Source organism: Chiloscyllium punctatum, chromosome 42, assembly GCF_047496795.1.
Source record: "Chiloscyllium punctatum isolate Juve2018m chromosome 42, sChiPun1.3, whole genome shotgun sequence".
In the NCBI taxonomy this organism is placed as follows: Eukaryota; Metazoa; Chordata; class Chondrichthyes; order Orectolobiformes; family Hemiscylliidae; genus Chiloscyllium; species Chiloscyllium punctatum.
This window is the reverse complement of record NC_092780.1, coordinates 38,002,647-38,029,849: the sequence shown is the minus strand read 5'-3', so window position 1 is coordinate 38,029,849 and position 27,203 is coordinate 38,002,647. Positions and strand designations below refer to the sequence as shown.

The 27,203-nt window shown below is 41.0% G+C and overlaps 1 protein-coding gene across 2 annotated transcripts in view; it reads left to right on the top strand.

The window, feature by feature from the left end:
- The window catches only part of LOC140465906 (26S proteasome non-ATPase regulatory subunit 11), a 98,583-nt gene extending 72,033 nt beyond the window's left edge, over positions 1-26,550 (top strand). For both annotated transcript variants that reach the window (XM_072561835.1, XM_072561834.1), the window contains 2 exons: positions 239-381; positions 26,051-26,550. In XM_072561835.1, the coding sequence (XP_072417936.1) occupies positions 239-381 (143 nt within the window). In that variant the 3' untranslated portion in view covers positions 26,051-26,550. The remainder of the gene's footprint in view (positions 1-238; positions 382-26,050) is intronic.
- The last annotated feature ends 653 nt before the right edge of the window (positions 26,551-27,203 follow it).

Sequence of the window (27,203 nt, the reverse complement as noted above, 5' to 3'; positions counted from 1 at the left end):
TGCAGATTAACCAACCTGTGGTTGCTAGTCTGAACAAAACAAAATTGTCTTGTAGGTTTGGTGTTTGTTGTTCCAATCTTATCAATATTGTGCATCCAGTATCTTTGGTGCTCTCATATTAGATATTGTACGTTGATGTACATACTTCCTTAGATTTGAGAAAAATAATTTATAATGTAGCTAGAAACTGAAAATTGTTTCCAACAATTTATGTTTTAGATCTTGTTTGTGTTTGCAGGTATTTTAGACCAAGGCGAAGGAGTCCTGATTGTGTTTGATGAGCCTCCAGTAGACAAAACATATGAAACTGCGCTTGAAACAATCCAGAATATGAGTAAAGTAGTGGACTCTCTCTACAACAAGGCAAAAAAACTAACATAGGTAAGTGTAATGAAATGTAAGGGACAGATCTCTTTTTAAAACAATATCTGGCATGTAGTGTCCAGCTGATATGTGACTATTCCTACTTGAGGTGATGCATTATTCATAATCAATATGGTATCATTTATTAAAACTGGACATCTTGCAATATTTTCCTCTCTTCAGTTTGCACAGCTGCCTGGTGAGGCAGAAATCTTGAAAAAGGAACTAGATATGTGAGCCTGTATCCAACATTTTGTTTAATGTAAAGACTAGATTTCGTCAAAAGTTTAGGTAGGTGCCTTTCCCAATTATTTTGAGGATCTACAGTAGAAACAATCTTTTAAAAACCAATCTGGCCTGTAAGTCACTTAAGACCCACACAATGTGGCTGATTCTTAACTGCCCTGTCAGCACCCAAGGATGTCAATAAATGTTGACTTGGTTAGTGGTGCCATGTGAATGAATTTTAAAATTCAAAAAGATGATTTATTTTACAACATTTTTCCTACAGAATAAAGCAACTTGCACGTAGAGTGAGATTTGCGCTCTCGCTCTTTAGATTAGATTAGATTACTTTTAGATTAGATTAGATTAGATTAGATTACTTAGTGTGGAAACAGGCCCTTCGGCCCAACAAGTCCACACCGCCCCGCCGAAGCGCAACCCACCCATACCCCTACATAACACTACGGGTAATTTAGCATGGCCAATTCACCTGACCTGCACATCTTTGGACTGTGGGAGGAAACCGGAGCACCCGGAGGAAACCCACGCAGACACGGGGAGAACGTGCAAACTCCACACAGTTCGTCGCCTGAGGCGGGAATTGAACCCGGATCTCTGGCGCTGTGAGGCAGCAGTGCTAACAACTGTGCCACCGTGCCGCCCCACATCCGCTCTCTTGCACTTGAACTCTTTTTCCCTTTCCCAAAAGATTGAGATTGTCATCCGATTAGGTCACTTTATTGCAGCCAAGTTATCAATACTTAGTCTGTTTGAAAGCTTACTTCGGTTTTCTCAACTTTTCAAAATTTTAAGTTTGTGTCTATGACCTAAAATTAAAATGTGTCAGATTGTGATTATGACTGTCAGCTGGGAGTGACGATTCACTGGTTGTGCACTGTCAAATTGTCCACTACTTTGCCCAAAGGTAGTACGTGTTTTTGGCTCCCAATATGCAACATTGTTAACATGCTTGCAAATATTACAAAAAAAATGCTTCTATAGAAGATTGTTGTGTCTGTATTTATATAAAAATGTGTGTAGAATTGTCATCCTATAATTGCACATTTCTGCATGTGACAAATGTGTGGTTGCCTCCGTTTGGTGTCTCTTCACCTCTGCAACCAATTCTGGAGAAAAAGATCCTAGTTCACTCGGTACCAAATTATTCCTTCCTAAATTGCACTTTATAACTGGGGGATGATTGAATTATGTCAGTGTACTCTGTACTCTAAAAATGAAGCAAGGCTACTAACTGTAGACAAACTAAAGCCTCCACCTCAACCCACTTCATTTGAAGGCAGAATAAAAGCAAAATACGGTAGATGCTAAAATCTGAAGGTAAAGCAGAATCCAGAGATAATTATCTTCGGCACAATCAAAGAAGAGTGGCAAGGGTCAGTTCTGAATATGCTTCAGAATTAGGGAAAGAAAGGGACCAAGTTTTGAACTATTTAAGAAGAGGATGATGAACAAAAGAGAATACCTGGGGTTGGGTAGAGTAGAGTGTGGGGTTGATTAATGATAGAGATGTAGTGGGAAAATGGACAAATTTGTAATAATGGAAGTAAAGCATTTGTCCAGAGTTGGTGTGAAAGCAGAATAATGACCAGCTCCCTCTATGCAAAAACATGAAAAACAAAAGTCAGATGAGCAGATAGCTCCCAAAACAAATCCGAATGGATGATGCAGCTCATGCTCTGAAATTATTGAATTTGATATTGTGCCTCAAAGATTCTAAAGTGCCTCATTGAAAGATGAGATTTCTTTGAACTTGTTTTTTAGCTTCGCTGTAGCAGGCTAAGAACTGAAATGTTATGAGAAGTGGAGAGTTAAAATGGCAAATGACTAGAAGCTTGGGGTGGTTCTGACAGACTGGACAGGCATTTTGCATGCTGTTTACCCAGTCAACATTTGGTCTCCCCAATGTAGATGGGATCATATTGCTGTAAACAGAATACTAAATTTAAGGACATACAATCAAATCACTGTTTTGACTGGAAGAAATGCCTGTGGCCTCTCAGGTTTTGTATAAGAGCAGGTTTTGCACCTTATGTATTGGCATGTGAAGGTAATAGGAAATGGTCAAGGTATTGGGGTGATGGATGAGTGGACCAAGGTATCTTGGAGTGGGCAGTCCCTTCAGAATACTAAGGGGAGGAAAGGTGTATTTGGTAGTTTCATCATGCTGGGAGTGATGGAAATACACAGCGCTATCGTTTGTGTGTGGTGGCTGATGGTGCAATGTGAAGCTAGGGGAGAGATGAACTGAAGTGTGGGAACCAGCTAGACACCGTTGAGGGCCTTGTCAACTACAAAAGAGCAGGTGAATTCCTGGTTAAGAAGAAAGGACAACTTAAAAGACGTGTTGTTGTAGAAGATTTGATCATGATAAGAGGTGAAATAGACTGAAAAATAGGGAGAAGAAAATTACTTCTCACAGGAGACTGGGTGAAAGGAAGTATACTCAGGGTGCAGTGGAAATCCGGGGCTTCTTATGGGTATTACTCGACAATCTATCCCCAGAAATGGAAGCAGAAGTTGAAGAAGGAAATGGAAGGTTCTGTGATGTACAGTTCAAAATGAAAAGGGGTGGAAATTGAAGCAGAGTCGAAGTTCTCCACCACAGGTACAGTCATCATTGTCCCAGAAACTGAGTTTGTGGAGGGTCCAAGTAAAGCTGACACAAAAAGATAAAATACACTTGCTCCTACATGGGTACTCGCAACGATACCTTTTATTTAGAGGAAGTGAGACAAGTTAAAGAAATTGACGGAACAAGTTCATCTAGGCTGAGGGTGTTAGTGGTGGTTGGAGACTAGTCAGGCTGCTTTGCTGGGATGCAGTATTACTACTTGACCAAGAGACCACTTTCATACAGGTGCAAACAAGATTTGGATACTTAAATGTATTGTGGAAAGCTTATTTAGGTTACATTATCCTCTTAGAAGTTAAGATTTCTGATTCTAATTTTTAAATCAATTGATTACATGAATTTTTTTCATCTTCATTACAATGCTTCTTAAAATGGTCTGTAGAATTTCATGAGTAAGGACTCCTCAATTTCCTTTTATATCTTGTTTGAGCTTTCAAAATTAGTTAACCTCCAGGAGTTGACAAATCAGAAAACATCATCCAAACACACTTACAGATGCCCTATAGTGCACGTACAATTACTGTGTTCATTTTAAAGACTTTGCAATCTGGTAATGTTCAGGATTAGCCCATTCACTGACTATGTACCTTTATTAATTAGCTAGCTTTTTTGGTATCAAAGTTTTTTTTTTGCCTTGTGGTTGTGGATACAAGCTTTGCAACTTTGCAGCAGGGAGAGGAAATTAGCCTATGGGTTTTTTAATGAAGTTACCATTGGTAAGATGACAGGAGTCAAACGTTTGCATCTGTTTTCCCATTCTTAGGTGGAGTAATTGCCATGTAGGAGCAAGTGTTTTCTTATGTTCTGTATGGTGATAAAGTTAGATTGTAAATTTTACCAACATTACTGATTGAAATAAAACTAAGAACTGTGGATGCTGAAGATCTGAGAAAAAAACGATTTGTTGGTGAAACTTCGGTTTGGCAGCATCTGTGGAAGAAAGCAGATTTAATGTTTTGAATCTGAGACATCACTGGATTGAACACTTAGCATCTGGCAGAAGAAAGCAGAGTTGCCAGAACTGCTGGATTTTGCCAGCAATTTCTGTATAATTACTGATTTTTGAAATCTGGCTTGCATGGGTTGTCATATGGCTAGCAAAGACAAATCAAATTTCAAGAATGAATGATCTTCCACAACTTCACCTTTTGCCTCAATGCCAATGAAGTTAGTTCTGCTGTAAATCTGTTTATTTTCATTTCTGATATAAATCTTCCACATCTACATGCCTTCCACCCTGCTCTTGATTCCAGCCAATAAAAAGATGACAGTCTTTTACGGGGTTCCCAGATGGATTGTTTACTACTTTATTCATTGTCTGAAATCTTTCATACTCTAAAATGGCTGTTTTATTCTGTCCATCAGTTGTTTAAGACCAGTCTCTCTGCTTTAGGTCTCTGAAGAAATGCTTTCTTTCATTTAAGTGAAATCTAATCTTACAAATATTCAAGCTCCATGTTCCCATAAAGAAAATACTGTCAAGTTTTCATTGGTTTTCCATCATTAATTTGTAACAAATTTTGTAATTAAAATGTATTTGTGATATTCTCCTTGAGAATATGACAGTCAATATAAAAGAGAACATAAAATTTTGCCAATATGTAAGAGGTTGAATGCATCCTATAAAGGACAGGGATGGATACTTAGAGTTGCAGTGCAAGGCTAGAATACTTAATTGAGGAAATGCAGTTATCAGTGTTTGATTGGCAGGAGAAATGTAGTATTGAAAGAAGCAGAGATGGCAATGTCAAGATTGAAGAAGTGGTGGTACTCTAAATCCTGGGGCAGATAAGCCTCTCTAACTCTAAATCCATCCCCATCTCCTGAATGTAACAGTGAGTTAGATAACAGTTGGCTTTGTGCATGGGAATTAGCTCCAATCAAGTTGGTGAGACACTATTTGAAGAAGTAACAAAAATGATTGAGGACAGACGGTGAACATGATCTATGTGGACTTCAGTAAAGCACTCAAAAAGGTTCTTTATGGCAGACTGTTTAGCATGGTTACATCACATGGAATACAGGGAGAACTAGCCATTTGGATAAAAAACTGGCTTGAAGTTAGAAGACAGAGGGTGATGGTGGAGGGTTGCTTTTCAGACTGGAGCCTGTAACCAGCGGTGTTACAGGATTGGTGCTGGGTCCACTGCTTTTCATAATTTATATAAATGAATTGGATGTGAGCATCGCAGGTATGGATGTAAGTTTTGCAGATGACACCAAAATTGGAGGTGTCCTCTGGATAGTGGACGTTGAAGAAGGTTACCTCAGAGTAAAACAGGACAGTAATTAGATTGGCCCATGGGCCGAGGAGTAGCAGATGGAGTTTATTTTAGATAAATGTGGGGTGCTGCATTTTGGAAAGGCAAAGTAGGGCAGAACTTGCACACTAAATGGTAAGATCCCTGGAAGTGTTGCTGAATAAAGAGACCTTGAGTGCAGGTTCGTAGTCTCTACCTGGAGTCCCAGGTCGACAGGATTGTGAATAAAGCATTTGGTGTGCTTTTCTTTGGTCAAAGCTTTGAGTACAGGAGTTGGAAAGTAATGTTGTGGCTGTACAGAATGTTGGTTAGGCCAATTTTAGAATACTGTGTGCAATTCTGGTCTCCCTGCTATAGGAAAGTTCTTGTGAAACTTGAAAGGGTCCAGAAAAGATTTACATTGATATTGCCAGAGTTTGTGCCATAGGGAGAGACTGAGTAAGCTGGGGCTATTTTCCCTGGAGCACCAGAGGTTAAGGGGTAACCTTATAGAGGTTTATGAAATCATGAGGGTCATGGATAGAATGAATAGTCTTTTCCCCAAGTTGGGCAAGTCAAATACTAGTAGGCATAGATTTAAAGTGAGAGGGGAATGATTTAAAATGGACCTAAATGGGGCAATGTTTTCACACAGAGGGTGGTGTTTGTATGGAGTGAGCTGCTAGAGGAAGTGGTGGAGGCTGGTGCAGTTACAACATGTAAAAGGCATCTGGATGGGTACATGAATGGGAAGGGTTTAGAGGGATATGGACCAAATACTGGCAAATGGGACTAGATTAATTTAGGATAACTGGTCAGCATGGACGAATTGGATCAACGGTCTGTTTTCATGCTGTACAGCTCTGACTCTATTACAGTTACTGTCTAATTCCATGACCTAACGTTTGAGCTTAAAGCCTGTATGAAAGTTTTGAAGCAGTGCGGATTTCCATAGCCTGATTTAATGCAATGTCCTGTGCAGTAGTTGATGGGTCACCTGAACTGACTTGCAGTGCACAAATCACATTAGTGTTCAGCAGATCCTTGAAAGAAATGAGTTAAATATTTCTAGCACAATGCTTAATTTGCTCCTCTTGACAGGTGAGGGAATTCTCTATTGCCTTGGCAGGAGAACATGGCAATGTTACACAAACTAACTTGTGTTAAATTGGATAAATTACTAACATTGAAACAATTGAACATGAATTCGTATGCCAGTTTGGTGTAACACCAAGTGACATCTTTTTATTGTGGGAAAATCAACTATAGTAATATCTTAAATGGGTTAGCTGTAAATATATATTTATTGCTTCACTGATAAGTTATTGCAACACTGACCTGCCATTTCGTAGACATGAGAAGGACACTTTGTACTTAACTGTCAACCATTTTGATTATGATTCTTGATTTAAAAGTTCTTTCGTCACCCTATAAATAGACTGCATCTTTAAAATCTTCAATTTTTTTTGTGACTAATCTCTCTAACAAAAAGGGTCTTTGCCTTAATACAGAACAACCTTGGTTATCTGAACATCAGTTGTCCAAATTTCAGATTATCCGAAAAAGATCTCGAGGTCACTACCTGCAGAAACTCTGTTTCCGAGACAGTTTGCCTACCAGTGAGCTCAGCAACTTCTCTCCTGCTCTGTCTCACTTATTCCTCCCCTTCTCTATCTATCTCTCTCACATTGTCTCTGATCCCTTTCTCTCTGTCTCCTTCTTTCCCTCTTATTCTCTATCTGTCATAAATAGCAGAAAGTTTCTGACATCTGCTCTTTTCAGGAGGTATATTTATAGACCTATGTGCAGCTTTTTTTTCCCTTGTGCTTTAATTACAATCCGAAGTTTGGGTTTGACTATTTTAGACAATCTGTTTAGACTCTGGTACTTGTTCAATGACTCGAATGAGTGAAAGAGCGCATCTCTGAGCAGAGATACTGACAGAAACCCATGCAGACATGAGAACCCGCGTAAAACTACGGCAAAAATAGCCTGCTGAAGAGTGTCACAGAGTGTCTTTCAATTTGATTTGGTCAGGCTGACTGGTGTAATACACAAGTCGGTGCGTGTGGCTGAGGCTTTGTGTCACGGGGTTCCACTTATACTTCAGAACGTTTCCTTTTATTTATGACCATTTCAGTTAACCGAACAAAATATTCCCTGCCCGATTCATTCAAATAATCGAGGCTGTTTTGTACGCACATTTGTAAACTGCTGTGAGGCTGTATCCTAGCGCAGTGAAAGGTAAATTTTAAGCATGTGCTTAAAATTTTGAAATCACAAAGATCGGAGGTGACTAGTAAATTTTGATTGAAGTATTTTGTTTAACACACGTACCTTCAATTGAAAAAGAACTGATTGAATATCCTGTGTCTCTATACATCCAACCCTAACCCTATCACAATTCAAAGTCAATCCATGCATTTGTATTGTAGTTAAGTCGAGGTCACATGTTTTCTTTACACATCAATCTGTTTTGCAACCCGATATAAAAATACCACAGTGGATTTTTTTTTGCTTTATCCCTTGAAGAATTAAACAATACTCTGCTTTAATTTATTGTTCTATTAATCTGTATTGCTCCATTTAGGAACTTGTGCATCTACTCCTTTTACCTAAAAGGCACTCGTTTTTTTAAAGACTACGTAACTTCCCAGCACTTCTAAGCAAAATATGCTATCTTCTATATATCTGTATTGAAGTTTATTTACCAATTAATGATCATTCTTCACATTTATTAGCATCTCCCTGCATCCCCCGCATCTCCCTGCATCCCCACAGTGTTAACTGAATCTCTTATTTGGTGTCATTCATGCACTTTGAAATTTTGTAAATGTTGAGCAACAATGGTCCCAATTCCAGTCTCTGCAGAATATTTCCTAGCTGTTTTGCAGCCATATTATTCATTCTGTACCTTTTTTATGGAGACATGGCTCAGTAGTTAGCATGACTGCCTCACAGCACCAGGGACCTGGGTTCAGTTCCACCCTCAGGTGACTCTGTAAAGTTTGCATATTTTTGCCAGTCTCTCTGTTTCCTCCAGGTAGTCCAGTTTCCTTCCACAGTCCAAAGATGTGCAGATTAGATGTATTGGCTGTGCTAAATTGTCCACAATGACCAGGGATGTGCAGGCTAAGTGGATTAGCCATGGAAAATGCAGGGTTACGGGGATCGAGTAGGGGAGTGGGTCTGGGTGTGATGTTCTTTGGAGGGTGGGTGTGAACTCTATGGGCTGAATGGCTTGCTTCCACACTAAGGATTCTGTTCTGTTCTATGTACAGTGACCATACTTGCGTGCCATTGATGCACCACGTTAAAAGGTTATGGAAGTATAGATATTCACCCTTTTCTATCCTCCCTCAAAATGGAATAACCTTTCTCAAATGGGATTTTCCTTTTTGGAAACTATCATTATATTTTCTGTCTGTCTAGATATTTTCCTAATCTATCTTTGAACATTGCCTAATTTACCAATTTTGTAATAAATGCCTTCAATTTTCACAGCTTAGGTTATTGCCAGCAAAGACAACTCTTCTTTTTGTCACAGAACGCAGGTAGTTAGCACCCCAAATGACCTGTGTTATTCCTATAATTTATGTCATTAATGTTAAAAATGAGAATACTGTATGTAATGTTATGGAATGGAAGACTACTTCCTTTGAGACTTATTCTACTTTGCTGTACTTGGGTGGAGTCCCGGCTCTAGATATATGCTTGCAGTTTAGCATTCGTGCAAACCCCATATCTTCATGCTGACACTAATGATCTGTGATTCTCCACTCTTAGGTGTTTGAATCTGTTCTCCCTGTCATTTGTGTTTACAAACAAGTAAGACTTCAGGTTTGAAAAATGTAAGAGACACAGTTGCCAACAATATTTAATAAATCCATCTGGGTAGTGTCCCAGACCCAATCATATTCAGCTACTACATCAATGTCCTTTACTCCATTGTAAGGTGAGAGTTAGGGATGCACACAGATGATTGCAAATTGTTTAGCAATACTTGCAACCCTTCAGATACTGAAGGATAAATGCAACAAGACTTGCGCAATATCCAGGGGTGATGGCAAGTGACACTTGTGCTACACAAGTAATCCAAGATGGAGGACGGGAAAAAATTCTGATTGAAAGAGCTGCTCCTTTTTGTTTTGAGGTATTTTAGGTGTTGGAGGTGATTTCCTCTAATTCCAGGAGCAGCAATTACTGTTTTATATGCTGTTGCATTGCTTTGGAACTTTGGAAAAGAAAGTCAAAACAACAGCAGTTTTAAAAGGGTGAAGAACAGACAAAGGAGGCACATGGTGAGGACAGTGCAGGGGGGAGAGAGAGAACCTGCACAGTTACTGCCTTTGCTGTTTTTTGAATTCATGTGTCGCTGGACATCGGAGTGCATCTGGGAAAATTAACAAACAGTGAATTTCACAACTAATCTTGGACGAACCAGTTTGGGGGAAGTTCACAACACAGAATCGGATAAGTTAATTGTTGTTTTAAGTCTGTCCGAGAGAGGCTGTGTTAGTGATTACATGGGTTCTTGCTTGATTATGTTTTTGGAGATAAATCTCTTGATTAAACTTCAAATATAAGGCATAGCTATTAATTTAACCTGGTGCAGTTTTGTTGAGGAATAAGATGGTGTTATTTTCTGGGTCTGTAGATTGTGAAGGAGCAAAAATGGCCTTTTCAGTGATATGTATTACTTGGGAGTTTAAAGAGAGTTTAAGGGTTTTTAGATTAGATTAGATTACTTAGTGTGGAAACAGGCCCTTCGGCCCATCAAGTCCACACCGCCCCACCGAAGCGTAACCCACCCATACCCCTACATCTACATTTACCCCTTACCTAACACTATGGGCAATTTAGCATGGCCAATTCACCTGGCCTGCACATCTTTGGACTGTGGGAGGAAACCGGAGCACCCGGAGGAAACCCACGCAGACACTGGGAGAACGTGCAAACTCCACACAGTCAGTCGCCTGAGGCGGGAATTGAACCCGGGTCTCAGGCACTGTGAGGCAGCAGTGCTAACCACTGTGCCACCGTGCCGTTACTGCGGATTATATCTGCCAAAAATGCTGTTGGATGAGAATCTTATCAGACCGAGTGGATCAGTTGGAGAGACAGATAGAAGCGATCAGAAATTTGCAACAGCAACAGTATGTGATGGATGGCAGTTATAGGAAGGGGGGGGAAGTCTCAGATACAGTCACATGGGTTAACTCTAGGAAGGGTAAGAGAGGTAGGCACCTAGGGCAGGAGTCTTTTGTGGATATACCCATTTTAAACAGGTATGCTGTTTTGAAAAATGTAGGGGGTGATGGATTCTCAGGGCAACGTTGCACGAACACCCAAGTTTCTGCTATTGAGACTGGCTCTAATGCAACGAGGGGTACGTCGGCTTCCAAGAGATCAATTTTGTTCAGGGATTCTGTAGTCCGAGGTACAGACAGATGTTTTTGCGGCCAGCAGAGAAAAAGCAGAATGATGTGTTGTTTCCCTGGTGCCAGGATCAAGGATGTCTCGGAGGGTACAGAATGTTCTCATAGGGGAGAGGGGCCAGCAAGAGGTCATTGTCCACATTGGAACCAATGACATTGGAAGGGAAAATGTTGAGACTCTGAAGGGAGATTACAGAGAGTAGGCAGAAATTTAAAAAGGAGGTCCTCAAGGGTAGTAATATCTGGATTACTCCCAGTGCTACGAGCTAGTGAGGGCAGGAATAGGAGGATAGAGCAAATGAATGCATGGCTGAGGAGTTGATGTATGGGGGGAGGACTCTCATTTTCGGATCATTGGAATCTCTTTTGGGGTAGAAGTGACCTGCACAAGAAGGACAGATTGCACCTAAATTGCAAGGGGACTAATATACTTGCAGGGAAATTTGATAGATAAACTAGTAAGGAGTGGGGGGGGGGGGGGGGGGGGGGGGAGGAGGAGGAGGGCATGGGACCCGGGGAGATAGTGAAGAAAGAGATTAATCTGAGACTGGTACAGTTGAGAACAGAAGTGAGTCAAACAGTCAGGGCAGGCAGGGACAAGGTAGGACTAATAAATTAAACTGCATTTATTTCAATGCAAGGGGCCTAACCGGGAAGGCAGATGAATTCAGGGCATGGTTAGGAACATGGGACTGGGATATCAGCAATTACAGAAACATGCCTCAGGGATGGGTAGGACTGGCAGCTTAATGTTTCAGGATACAAATACTACAGGAAGGATAGAAAGGGAGGCAAGAGAGGAGGGGAATGGCATTTTTGATAAGGGATAGCATTACAGCTGTGCTGTTGGAGGATTTTCCCAGAAATAGATCCAGAGAAGTTATTTGGGTGGAACTGAGAAATAAGAAAGGGATGATCAGCTTATTGGGATTGTATTATAGATCCCCTAATGGTCAGAGGGAAATTGAGAAACAAACTTGTAAGGAGATCTCAGCTATCTATAAGAATAATAGGGTAGTTATGGTAGGGGATTTTAACTTTCCAAACATCGACCGGGACTGCCATAGTGTTAAAGGTTTAGATGGCGAGGAACTTGTTAAGTGCGTACAAGACAATTTTCTGATTCAGTATGTGGATGTACCTACTCGAGAAGGTGCAAAACTTGACCTCGTCTTGGGAAATAAGGCAGGGCTGGTAACGGAGGTGTCAGTGGTGGAGCACTTTGGGGCCCAGTGACCATAATTCTTTTGGTTTTAAAATAGCAATGGAAAAGGATAGACCAGATCGAAAAGTTGAAATTCTAAGTTGGAGAAAGGCCAATTTTGATGGTATTAGGCAAGAACTTTCGAAAGCTGATTGGTGGCAGATGTTCGCAGGTAAAGGGACGGCTGGAAAATAGGAAGCCTTCAGAAATGAATAACCAGAATCCAGAGAAAGTATGTTCCTGTCGGGGTGAAAGGGAAGGCTGGCAGGTATAGGGAATGCTGGATGACTAAAGGAATTGAGGGTTTGGTTAAGAAAAAGAAGGAAGCATGTGTCAGGTATAGAGCGAGTGAATCCATAGAGTATAAAGGAAGTAGGAGTATATTTAAGAGGGAAATGAGGAGGGCAAAAAGGGGACATGAGATAGCTTTGGCAAATAGAATTAAGGAGAATCCAAAGGGTTTTTACAAATATATTAAGGACAAAAGGGTAACTAGGGAGAGACTCTGGCCCCTCAAAGATCAGCAAGGCGGCTTTTGTGTGGAGCCACAGAAAATGGGGGAGATACTAAATGAATATTTTGCATCGGTATTTACTGTGGAAAAGAATATGGAAGATATCGACTGTAGGGAAATAGGTGGTGACATCTTACAAAATGTCCATATTATGGAGGAGGAAGTGCTGGATGTCTTAACGGTTAAAGGTGGATAAATCCCCAGGACCTCTCAGAGAACTCTGTGGGAAGCTCGAGAAGTGATTGCTGGGCCTCTTGCTGAGATATTTGTATCATTGATAGTCACAGGTGAGGTGCCGGAAGACTGGAGGTTGGCAAACGTGGTGCCACTGTTTTAAGAAGGGTGGAAAAGACAAGCCCAGAAACGATAGACCAGTGAGCCTGACCCCTCTGGTGGGCAAGTTGTTGGAGGGAATCCTGAGGGACAGGGTGTACATGTATTTGGAAAGGCAAGGACTGATTAGGGATAGTCGACATGGCTTTGTGCGTGGGAAATCATGTCTCTCAAACTTGATTGAGTTTTTTGAAGAAGTAACAAAGAAGATTGAGGGCAGAGTATTAGATGTGATCTCTATGGACTTCAGCAAGGCATTCAACAAGATTCCCCATAGGAGACTGATTAGCAAGGTTAGATCTCATGGAATACAGGAAGAACTAGCCATTTGGATACAGAACTGGCTCAAAGGTGATGGTGGAGGGTGGTGGTGGAGGGTTGTTTTTCAGACTGGAGGCCTGTGACCAGTGGAGTGCCACAAGGATCGGTGCTGGGCCCCTCTACTTTTTGTCATTTACATAAATGATTTGGATGTGAGTATAAGAGGTACAGTTAGTAAGTTTGCAGATGACACCAAAATTGGAGGTGTAATGGCCAGTGATGAGGGTTACCTCTGATTACACAGGATCTGGACCAGATGGGCCAATGGGCTGAGAAGTGGCAGATGGAGTTTAATTCAGATAAATGTGAGGTGCTGCATTTTGGGAAAGCAAATCTTAGCAGGACTTATACACTTAATGGTAAGGTCCGAGGGAGTGTTGCTGAACAAAGAGACCTTGGAGTGCAGGTTCATACTCCTTGAAAGTGGAGTCACCGGTAGATAGGATAGTGAAGGTGTTTGGTATGCTTTCCTTTATTGGTCAGAGTATTGAGTACAGGAGTTGGGAGGTCATGTTGCGGCTGTACAGGACATTGGTTAGGCCACTATTGGAATATTGCGTGCAATTTTGGTCTCCTTCCTATCAGAAAGATGTTGTGAAACTTGAAAGGATTCAGAAAAGATTTACAAGGATGTTGCCAGGGTTGGAGGATTTGAGCTATAGGGAGAGGCTGAACAGGCTGGGGCTCTTTTTCCTGGAGCGTTGGAGGCTGAGGGGTGACCTTATAGAGGTTTACAAAATTGAGGGGCATGGATAGGATAAATAGACAAAGTCTTTTCTCTGGTGTTGGGGAGTCCAGAACCAGAGGGCATAGGTTTGGGGTGAGGGGGGGAAAGATATGAAAGAGACCCAAGGGGCAACTTTTTCATGCAGAGGGTGGTACGTGTATGGAATGAGCTGCCAGAGGATGTGGTGGAGGCTGGTACAAATTGCAACATTTAAGAGGCATTTGGATGGGTATATGAATAAGAAGGGTTTGGAGGGAAAGGAACCAGGTGCTGGCAGGTGGGACTACCCAATCAGGTAGATTGGGTTGGGATATCTGATTGGCATGGACGGGTTGGACCGAATGGTCTGTTCCCATGCTATACATCTCTATGACTAAGTGCCAGGCAATGACTATCTCCAACAAGACAAAAATCTAACTATAGCTCCTTGACATTCAATGGCAATATCATAACTGAGTTACCCCATTGAGCAAAAACTGGACTCTGTAATAGTCGTGTCAATGCAATTGCTACAGGAGCAGATTAGAGGCTAGGAATCCTGCAGGGAGAAACTCCTCTCGTTCCCCCAAAGATTACTCACCACCTCTAACTCACAAGTTAGGAATGTGATGTAATACACCCAACTTGCCTGGATGAGTGCAGCTCCAAGAAGTTTGTCACCATTCAGGAGAAAGTATCCTACTGAATTGACATTGCATCAATATGCATGCACTCTCTTCAGCAAGACAGTACCTTCCAAACCGACAAGTTCCCTGCCAAGCCACTCACCATTCTGAAATTTATTGCCATTCCTTCAAGTGTCACTTGGTCAAATCTGAAAGCTCCCTCCTGAACAGCATTATGGGTGTACCTAAACCAAATGGACTGTAGCAGTTCAAGCAGGCAACTTGAAATTGACAATAGATGTTGGCCTAGCCAACAACCCCAATATTGCTTAAAAATAATTCTTTAAAAGTCATTTAATATAACCATATGTTTTCTATATCCTAAACCTTTTGCAAAAAAAAAGTTTACTACTGTTTTATGGAACAAGATGAAATTTAAATAAATTAACTTTATTTTTCATGATATTTTGATTCTGTTTTTAAAAGGCATCAATTGTGTTAATCTTCAGATTCTAGTCTTGTGAAGTTTGTTTATGTTAACTGCCAAAAAAACTTTTTAATGAAAGTGCAACGAGCTAAAAACATCAGTGGGTCATTCAGGATATAGAGTCTGCTCTGCCATTCAATTTAACATGCCTGGTTACCTACCTTAAGACCACTTTCCTTGCCATCTCTGTAACCTGATCATAGAAGATCATAGAATCCCTACAGTGTGACCCTCTGAAGAATAACCCAACGTTATGTTACCACTGTCCAAACATCTTATCGATTTCTATACTGAACATGTTCAATGAGCTTCCACATTCCCCTAGGGAAGAAATTTCTAAATATCCATCAGCTGCTTGGATGAAGAAATTTCTGCTCATCTCAGCCTTGACTGCTGCCTGCATGCTAGTTTTTAGCCACTTATGAACAAGCCCACTCAATCCATTTTAAATGCTAGCAGTTCAAAGTCATTTAAGAATTTTCTTTTCCCTTTTTTTTAAACCAAGTGCATAACTTCACGCCAATTCCTATTAAGTTCAATTTGCATATTCTAGCCCATTCAGTTAGCCCATCCAAATCTCCCTGAAGCCTTGTTGTATCCTCCTTACATCTATGCTCTCATCTCATTTTATAAACAATCAGCAAATTTGGAAATATTGCAATTGCTCACACCAAAATAATTTCATAAAGGTTGAGACTAGCTGTGGGCTTCACATACATTGCCTGCATCCAAGGTGGGACTTGAACCTAGGCTTCCTGGCTCAGTGCTATCTTGCAAGGTCATCAGGAATTTGTGTCAGATTGGGAAAAAGAAATTATTACTTTCTTCTGCACAATGAGACCAAAATTCCAACTTTTTTAAAAATGGCCTCAAATTTCACCTGATGTTAAACATTGTCATTGTGAGACCTTGAGTCCCATATATTTTAGGCAAGGGAAAATATCTGACTTGCATCTCAGATGCAAGGTCCAGTCATTGTTAAGCAGACATTGAGAAAGATGGCATGTGTGCAATTGAGTACAATTCAAACAACCTTTTCGGCACTTCGACATGAGAAAGCTGGTGAGCATTTTTTTGTGGAGCAGATTGACAATTACCTTGTTATTTTAATATAGTGGAAAAGATATCTGATCAAGAGGGTGGAGTTTATAAAGTTAACATTGTAACAGCATATACCAGCGCTTGCCTTAAATTGTTGGGTGTGTTCTCCTTGGCACACCGTTTCCCAAGTGATCCAGTTCAGCCACATTGCATTTTGGACAACTATTTTCACGTAGCACCATTCCTCTATCTCCCTATCAAGATATAGCTCTGTAGGTGTGAATTTCAATACATTTGATCAAAACTTTAATTTTCAAGAAGCTGTCAAGGGTTGGAAATCTCCTTAGCTGTTATTTGGATAGGAAGTAATTTGAAAAAATAAACTTCCTCCTCTATTGATCCTTTGTAAGTATCCCATGAGCAGAAAAACCTGTTCTGATGGTTCATCCCTGGCCTTCAGATTGCAAGAGACTCTCTCCTTCATGTGTCTGACTGTAGTACATTAAATCCAAGTTTTTTTTTCTTGGCTGACCACACTGAATCAGCGATTCATTCATTTCCAGGGAAGCCTGATCTCAGAAATGTCTTCCTTTATCCTCTTGCCTATTGCATAGGTATAAGGTTAATTAACAATTCTTCATCCTAAGTCTCTTTCATTTGGAAATAAATCAACTGTTCAGAGCGTAAATTTTTATCACCCAGTCTCTGTAGAACTTCTGACTAACTGGCATTGACCAAAGTACTGGAAATAGAAATGGCAAAAACACTCTGTTGACACTCAATTTTTATTAACGTCAGGGGGTGAGTACCAAAATTAGGAAAACTGTCTCACCGGCTAGTCGAGCAACAGATGAGTCATGCTCTTGGAATCATACATTACGGACACTGTCCCAAATACCACCATCAACATCCCGAGATACATCCTGTTCCACTGGCAGGGCAGACCCAGCAGAGGTGGCAGGGATTATTTGGATGGAGTTGTCCTGGGAGTCCTCCATATTGACCTTGAACCAGACCATTTGTCATGGTTAAAAATGTCCAATGAAACTGCATGTTGATTTAGCGTGTATTGTCCTCCCTCCGCTAAGTCAGTACTTCTCTATGTTGAACCCATTTGGATGAAGAAGTGAGGGTGGCAAGGACATGGAATGCACTCTGTGTGGAAGATTTCAGTGTCCACCATTGGCCCGGCAACAGCACTACTGTAGGATGTAAAAACATAGCTGCTAGATTGGGTGAGGGAACTGGCCAGAGGAAAAAGCATACTTAAACTCGTCCTCACCATTCTACCTGCCACAAATGCATTTGTTTATGATTGTATCTGTAAGAGTAACCACTGCATAGCCCTTGTGAAGATAAAGTCCCTTCATATTGACAATGCTGACCCCAATCAGCTTGTGTGTCAACAATGCCATGATAAATGGGACAGTCTTCAAAGAATCCAGCAACTTGAGACTGGGCATCAATGAGATGCTGTGGGACATCAATAGTACTCCAATGGAAACTGCAACCTAATTTGCCTAGCATATCCCCCATTCAACCATTATCATCAAGCTGGAGGGTCAACCTGATTCGATGAAGAGTGCAGAAGGGCAAGCCAGAAGCTGCAGCAAGCATACCTAAAAATGAGATGTTAACCTGGTGAAGTGACCAAACAAGGATGTATGCATGCCAAATAGCATTGTCACTTGCTGCTTGAGCCAAGTGATCTTGCAGCCAAAGGATCCTATCTAAACTTTGAAGCTGTGCCATGTCAAGGTGTGAATGGCGGTGGACAATTAAACTACTTACTGGAGAAGGAGGCTTCACAAATATTCCCATCTTCCATGATGGAAGAGCCCAGTATGAGTCTAAAAATAACGCTGAAGCATTTGCGCCAGCCTCCACTAGTTGTCCCCAGCATCACAGATGCCAGTCTTAAGTCATCTTGATTCACTATACCTGATTTCAAGAAATGGTTGGGAGCTACTGGATACTGCAAAGATTATGGGTCCTGACAACATTCCAGGAATAGTACTGAAGACTTGGCATCTAGAACTTGATGCACTACTAGCCAAATACAGCTACAGCTCTGGCATCTTCCTGACAATGTGAAAAATTGCCCAGGTATCTCCTGTACACACCAAGCAGGACCAATCTACCCAGCCAATTACCATTCCATTTTTCTGCTTTTGATCAAGAGTAAAATGATGGAAGTCGTCACTAACATTGCTTTCAAACAGCACCTGCTTACTGACACCATTTGGTTTTGCCAGGGCCCCTCAGCTCTTGCCCTCATTATAGGCTTGGTTCGTGCATGGATAAACGAGCTAACTTCCAGATGTGGAGGTGAGAGTGACATCTGTTGATGTCAGGGCTCTATTTGATTGAGTATGGCATCAAGGTATCAAAGCAAAACTTGAACCGATGAAATAAAGGGGCAAACTCTCCACTGGTTAGAGTCACACCCTACATACAAGTAAATGTTTGTGGTTTTTGGAGATCATTCATCTCCATTCCAAGACATCTCTGCAGGAGTTCCTCAGGTAGTGTCCTAAGCTCAGCTATCTTCAGTTGCTTCATCAGTGACTTGCCTTCCATTGTAGAGTCATAGTATTGCAGCTTTTCAGCATGGAAACAGACCCTTCAGTCCAAGTCGTCCATGCCAACCAGAAATCTTAAATTAATTTAGTCCGGTTTGCCAGCACTAGGCCCATATCCCTCTAAACCCTTCCTCTTCATATAACCATCCAGATCCCTTTTTAAATGTTGTAATTGTACCCACCACCACTTCCTCTGGCAGCTTGTTCCATACATGCACCACAGTCTGTGTGAAAACATTGCCGATTAGTTCCCTTTTAAATCTTTCCCCTCTCTCATTAAAACTATGTTGTCTATTCTGGACTCACTACCCTGCAGAAAAGATCTTGGCCATTCACCCTATCCGTGACCCTCTTGATTTTATAAACTGGCAATATGGTGACTTAACGGTTAGCATTGCTGCCTCACAGCGCCAGGGACCATTGTTCGATTCCAGCTTTGGGCAACTGTCTGCGTGGGTTTCCTCCCACAATCCAAAGATGTGTAGGTCAGGTGAACTGGTCATGCTAAATTGTCCATAGTGCATTAGTCAGAGGGAAATGGGTATGGGTGGGTTACTCTTCAGAGTATCAGTATGGACTTGTTTGGCCAAAGGGCCTGTTTCCACACTCTGGGGAATCTAATCTAACCCTCTATAAGGTCACTCCGTCAGCCTCTGACATTCCAGGGAAAATAGACCCAGTCTATTCAGCTTCTCCCTATTGCTCAAACTTTCCAGCTCTGGCAACATTCTTGTAAATCTCCTTTTGAACTCTTTCAAGTTTCACAACCTCCTTCCTATACCAGGGAAACCAAAAGTGCATGCAGTATTCCAAAAGTGGCCTAACCAGTGTCCTGTATAGCCACAACAGGATCTCTTAACTACTTTTCTCCATGTACTGACCAATAAAGGCAAGCGTACCAAAGGCTTTATTCACTATCCTGTCTACCTGTGACTCCCCTTTCAATGAACTATGTACCTGCACTTCAAAGTCTCTTTAGCAACACACCCCAGGAGCTTACCGTTAAGTGTGTAAATCATGCCCTGATTTGCCCTACCAAAATGTAGCACCTCACATTTACCGAAGTGTCAGAAGTGGGGGTGTTCACTGTTGACTAAATAATGTTCAGCACCATTCATGGTTCCTCAGTTACTGAAGCAATCCATGATCGAATACAACCAGATGCGGACAATACGCAAACTTAGGGTGAAAAATGGTAAAGTAACGTTTGCACCACAGAAATGCCAGGAAGAGCCCATCACCAGTGGGAGACATCTGGCCACTGCCCCATGACATTTAGGGTTAACATCACTGAATCTTCCAAACATTCTGGGGGTTACCATTGAATGGAAACTGGACTGGCTTTGCCATTGAATGTAGTGGCTGCAAGCACAGGTCAGAGATTGAGTAGCTCGCCACCTGATTCCCCGGAATGTGCCTGCGATCTACATGGTGCAGTTCAGTAGTGTGGATGGGTACGACTCTGACAACACTAGGGACGTTCATTACCATCCAGATGGGGCAGCCTGCTTGATTGGCACTGCACCATGGGCATCTATTCATTCTACTAGTAATGTTCATTCGCAGCAGTGTGCCATCTACACAGTGTGCTGTAGGGGTTTTCCGGTGCTCTTTGCTCAGCATCTTTCAAGTTCACGCCCGATTACCTTCCAAAAGGAGATACGTGGGAGCATCGCCTGCAGATTTCCCTCCTGGCCACTCTGCGCTCTTACTTGGAAATACCTGTTGGGTCAGGATCCAGAAATTCACTCCCAAATGGCATTGTGGTGCTATCTATAGTACGTGAACTGTAGAAGTTCAGGAAGATGACACCACATTCTTAAGGGTGACTAAAAGCAGGCAATAAAAGCTGCCCAGTCAGCGATGCTTGTGTCCCATAAGTGAATATTTAAGTGTCTAAGTATTTTTGTTTTTTGTATTGCTCATTGAGACTGTGCATCTCAAGATGGGTATGTTTCATTGGGGAGAGGAGAGAGAATAACTTGTGATGGGCAAATTGAGGAATAGTATCTGTGTAGTTGGACAATAAATTGTAAAAGTCAGTTAACTTTGTACATGTATTGTTGCTCCATCTTATGAATAGATGGTACAGTGAAAGACTCTTCATTAAAATCTGGTGGTTTTTTTGGTTGGTTGGAACTTTGTACAAATATATAAGGCAATATATATTACATTCACATTAAATTTCATTATGCTGGAGAATGTTGTTTTGAGTTCATAAATTTCCGTTGACTATTCGTTTTTGTTTCAGTGCCTCATCAGGGGCTGTTTTAACCTGATTGAAGTTTTGCTTTAAGAGTAGCTAAAGGTGAACCTGTAGATGTGATGTCAAGAAGGCATTTAACAAGGTATCACACACTCCAATAAGAGCTCATTATATTTGGGATAATGTATCAATATGAATTGAGAATTGCTTGGCTGTTTCAAAGCAGAGGCAGGCCGTAAGTGTCAGCAAGTGATTGGGAATGGAAATGGAATGTTATTTGCTGCAAGGGGTATGGAATAGAAAAGGAATGATACTTTGCTGTGATTGTACAGGACATTAGTGAAATGGTACCGAGAGTACTTTGTGCAGTTTTGGTCTCCTTATTTATAGTCATGGTCATACAGACTCTTGGTTCAACCAGTCCATGCTGATCATGTTCCCAAAGTAAACTAGTCCCACCTGCCTGCAGTTGGCCCATATCCCTCCAAACCTTTACTATTCATGAACTTATCCAAATGTCTTTTAAATGTTGTAATTGTACCCGCAACCACCATTTCCTTTGGCAGTTCATTCCGCACACTAACCACTCTGGTTTTTTTCTTTTTAAAAAAAAGTTAATTTCCATATGCTTTTTAAAATTCTTTTCCCTCTCACCATAAAAACAAGCCTCCTAGTTTTGAACTCTCCTATCTTACACAAAAGACTTCTGCTATTCACCTTATTGATGTTGCAATCCTCTGGAAGCTCACTCCTCAACCTTTTACCCTTCAGTGAAATGTCCCAGACTATCCAGCCTATTTTTATAACTCAAACCCTTCATTCCCAGCAACATCCTGGCAAATCTTTTCTGAACTCTTTCTAGTTTAATAGTATCGTTCCTACAACAGGGCGACCAGAACTGCACACCGTTCTCCAGAAGAGGCCTCACCAACATTATAGAACATTTGGCCCTTGATGTTGCGCCAACCTGTGGAACCCATCTGAAGCCCATCTATCCTACACTATTCCATTTTCATCTATTATGTTTATCCAGTGACCAATTAAATGCCCTTAAAGTTGGCAAGTCTACAGCTGAGTAAAGAAACTACCTCTGACATCTGTCCAATATTTCTCACCCCTCAATTAAAGCTATGTACCCTCAAGCTAGCCATCGCCATTCACGCTCTCACTGTCCATCTTATCTAACCCTCTGACTATCTAATGTCTTAAATAAGTCACCTCTCAACCACCTCTAACTAAAACAACCTTCAGTCTCTCAGCCTTTCCTCATAAGACCTTCCCTCTATACTAGGCAATGTTCTAGTAAATCTCTTAACATTTTCCAAAGCTTCCACATCCTTCCTGTAATATGGTGACCAGAACTGTACATAATACTCCAATGCGGCTGCACCAGAGTTTTCTACAGCTGCAACATGGCCATGTGGCTCCAAAACTCAATCCCTCTACTAATAAAAGCTAACACACCTTCTTAACAACCCTATCAACCTGGGTGGCAACTTGCAGGGATCTATGTACATGGTCACTGATCTCTCTCTGCTCATCTACACTACCAAGAATCTTAGCATTAGCCCAGTACTCTGTACTCCTGTCGCTCCTTCCAAAGTGAATCACCTCTCTCTTTTCCGCATTAAAGAACATTTGCCTCCCGTCAGCCCAGTTCTGCAGCTTATCTATGTTCCTCTGTAACCTGTAACATCCTTCCGCACTACCCACAACTCCACCGACCTTAGTGTCATCTGCAGATTTATTAACCTATCCTTCTATGCTCTCATCCCAGTCATTTATAAATCCCCAAGAATCTTAGGATAAATCCCATCTGGCTCGGGGGCTTTCTAGAATTGCTAACACCACCACTTTTGTGAACCTCAATCCTGTCTAGACTAGTATCCTGGATCTCAGTATTCTCCTCGACAACATTGTCTTTTTCCAATGTGAATACTGACACAACACTTTTGTTTAGTGCTTCTCCAATCTCCTCGGACTCCACGAGCAACTTCCCACTATTGTACTTGATTGGCCCTAATCTTACTCTAGTCATTCTTTTATTCCTGATATACCAGTAGAAACCTTCCTTGATCCTACCTGCCAATGACTTCTCATATTCCCTCCTGCTTCCTCTTAGCTCTCTCTTTAGGTCTTTCCTGACTTACTTGTAACTCTCAAATGCCCGAACTGAGCTTTCACATCTCATCTTTACATAAGCCGTCGTCTTCCTCTTGACAAGAGATTCAACTTCGTTAGTAAACCACGACTCCCTTGCTCGAACATAGCCTGCCTGCCTGACAGATACATACTTATCAAGGACATGCAGTAGCTGTTCCTTGAATAAGCTCCACATTTCAATTGTGCCCACCCCCTGCAGTTTCCTTCCTCATTGTCTACATTTTAAATCTTGCCTGACTGCGTCATAATTGCCTTCCCCCAGTTTTAATTCTTACCCATTATATACAACTGCAAGATAATGTCCCAACTCCTAAACTCGAAGATCTGAGCAATAAGGCAAACACGCTAAATACCTTCTTAATCACCATGTGTAACTGTGAATCAAATTTCCAAGGACTGTGTACCTGAAACGGTAGGTCTCTGTTCTGCAACACTACCCAGTTCCCTGCCACTAATTATAAAAGTCCTGCTCTTTTGTTTTACCAAAATGCAATATCTCTCATTTATCCAAATTGAACTCCATCTACCACTGTTGTGGTTCTGTTCGCCGAGCTGGGAATTTGTCTTGCAAACGTTTTGTCCCCTGTCTAGGTGACATCGTCAGTGCTTGGGAGCCTCCTGTGAAGCGCTTCTGTGCTGTTTCCTCCGGCATTTATAGTGGCCTGTCTCTGCCGCTTCCGGTTGTCAAATCTTTTACCAAACTTTGTCCATCTATCACTCCTCAGCCTATTGACCCAGTTGATCACGATCTCTTCATAATCTTTAAAAACCTTCCTCACTGTCCACTGTACCACTAATTTTGGTATTATCTGCAAACTTACTAACCATGCCTTCTATATTCTCATTCAAATCATTTATAGAAATGACACAAAAGTGGACCCAGGACTGATTTCTAAGGAACACTCCTGGTCACAAGCGTCCAGTATGAAACCTAACCCTCTACCACCACCCTCTCTCTTACTGTCAAGCCAATTTTGTACCCAATTGGCAAGCTCACCCTGAATCCCATGTGATCTAACTTTACTAATTAGTCTACCGAATGGAACCTTATCAAAAGCTTTAAGTCCAAGTAAACAATTCTACAGTTCTGCCCTCATCGATCTTTTTGTTAATTCCTCAAAAAAAACTGTAAAGTTTGTGAGACTTGATTTCCTGTGCACAAAGTCATGCTGACTATCCCTAAACATTCTTTGCCTTTCCAAATTCATGTCAATCCTATCTTTCAGAATCACCTCCAACAACTTACTTGTCCCCAATGTCAGACTCTCAGATCTGTACTTTCTAGGCTGCTGCTTACAGCCTTTCTTAATTTAAAAAGCTATGGAAATTACTTCGGAACAATTGAGAGATGGGAGGGTTACCTTATGGTGAAGGTTGGAGAGGTTGGACCTGTATCCATTGGCTTTTAGAAGAATGAGAGGTAATATTATTGAAATACATAAATTCCTGTGGGAACACGATAGGCTGGATGCTAATGAGATTTCAGTTTGGCATAAAATTCATTTGGGGCCTCAGAGACTAGAACTGAGGGAGACAATTTAAAAATATGAGCTCCCCAGTTTAAGATAAAGATTGGGAGAATTTTGTTTTTTTTTGAAGATTGAGAGTCTTTGTGGAGGCCTGTTGAATATTTTCAACAGTTAAGCTTTTCAATACCAAGGGATTTGAAGGTTTTGGGGACAGGTTGGAATATGGGTTTGAGGTTGCAGTAAGATCAGCCATGATCATATTAAATGGTGGAGCAGGCCTTTTTCTATGAGCTGCAGGCTGCAAGTTAGCTATTTTGTTCAAGACCCAATGTTAACTAAGGTAGCACTAAGTGGCTGACATTCAAGGAAAGGAAAATAAAGAATGCAGGTTGCTCACATTATTTTTCTGATATATCCTAACTTGTTGGGCCAAATGGCTGTTTCCACACTGTAGGAATTCTTCTTTTTTAAAAAAAGGCTATTTTTCAGTAGAATATTTAATCAGTGGAAATTATTCTTCATTTCAATGTACAATAATTAATGACAGAATTTGGTATGTTTTGAGAATTTTTGCTTTTAGTAGCATGAATAATTGATGTACACATTAAAATTAGGTCTGCAGGTCAAACTACAGATAGAGCAGCATGCCAATGTTTCCATTCCAAGTGACTTTTCAATCGAATTCGGGTGTTGTTGAAAACTGAAGTGAGACATGTAGCCTGTTGAGCTTATTTTGCAGTTGTTAGATCAAAGCTGATCTGTTTCAGCATTCCCCCACCCCTGAAAATTATTCAGTGTTTACAAAGACTGTTGCTGAACTAAAATCTGTCAATCCCAAACTTGAAAATTTAAACTGAAATAAAATCCACATCCAGGTGCACATCAAGGATTTCTACTACCTCTTCATTGAGAAATGAATGGTCTCTTTCCACACGGTAGGGATTCTATGATTCTATTCTATGATTCTGAAATAGCCCAAATCCAGGTTTTCCGGTTGTGCTTTCCTGTTCAGAATTACTCTGCATGCAGAAGTAGTTTCTATACCTCCTCCATTGAATTCATTTATCAATTCTTATCATCCCTCAGACATCTAAATTCAAAAGGATGCAAGCAAAGCTTGTGATATTTTATCATTTAACCTCTTTAATCCTAGGTATATTTAGTAAACCTACAATTTATCCCTTTCAAGAAGTGTATTTTTTGAGGTTCCAAAAGGGTAACGTTGTACAATACTCTGCCTACGTTTAGAGCAGATCGTCAGTTATATCTGTGGTTCATATGGCTAATGGACCAAATGTCAGCCTCATTCTGTATTGTATCAACGCTGACCATTTTTATGTGGTGGTGAAGATAATTTGAAAGTTGTTCTGTGTTCAAGTAGGTTTGAAGTTGGTATAGTAATTCGTTTAACTTTATCAGGGTGGCTTTATTTCAGCTCTGTTGATGCTTATTTAGCTATTTTGTTTTTTCTTTCCACAGAGAGAGTCTGTGTTCCAGAGAGTTGGACTGTGTGACAGAAGAGACCAGAGCTTGGAGAAATGCTAGGATTTTTTGTGTGTCCTACTTTCAGTCTGAAAGTTTTTAAATCCCTCGTCAAACTCATTCTGTTCAGAACAAGTTTGTTCCAGTTTGATGTAGCCTTTATCCAGCAGGTTATCAGGGGATGGTATGACATTTTTTTAAAATCCTTTGTCATATTTTGTCCTGCTCTTCATTCTATTGAGGGTTTAACCAAACTCTCGCTTTGTTATATCCAGAGGTTTTTGGTTGACCGTTGACCCATGCTGTCTCTGGACCTGGCTGACATCACACTGCTTTTGACCTGACTTGTTTTCCAACAGTTTCCTACACATGCCGGCGCTGTTTTGGTTCTTGCCATCAATATCAAATGTACAAACGGTTCTCGCTAACCAACAATTATCAGGTATATCTGATGTTCAGATGAGTTCATAAATAAAGAAGAAAACATTTTTTTCAAAGTGTGATGTGTGCTTTTTTTTTCATTTTTAGATTTATAAATTAGGTTTGGGGGGAAAAAAACAAAACTCTCAAACTGTGTAGATTGGCTATTGGAACTCAGGATGCAGAAGAACCTAATTTTGGCTGTGTTTGAATACTTTAAGTAAAATATTATTGAGCCATCCATAGTGTACATATTTTCTGCTTTTGTGTTTCTTCTGGGGCAAGGGGTAGTAGGAAAGCCTTGGAGCTGGATATTCCCCAGGTGAGGCAGACTCAGGACCCCTCTAATGATCTCATTGGGAACTGACACCAGGATTTCTGCCCACTTGCAGTACTCCTGTCCTTTCAAGCTCTTGTAGAGGTGTACAGTCCTAACTCCCCTCTCCTTCAACTTTCATGAAGTTGGACTCTTATCTGTAAGTAGCTGTGGTTCATGACCTTTAAGAGGAGATCTGCAAGGGAACCCCAGACTGAGTTGGTGACCAGAAAAAAAAGCCATTCAGCTTTCCCTCTTATTGATGTGCCAATCAGTCATGTTAGTGCCAAATGCTTTAATCCATTTAAGACCTCTTAATCTTATGTAAACTGCCAAAGGCTGTGAAAAAAAAGTTCAAAGCAACAGAATATTAAATGGTAAAAGACGCAGCCATCAAACAAAGCTTTCTCTTCC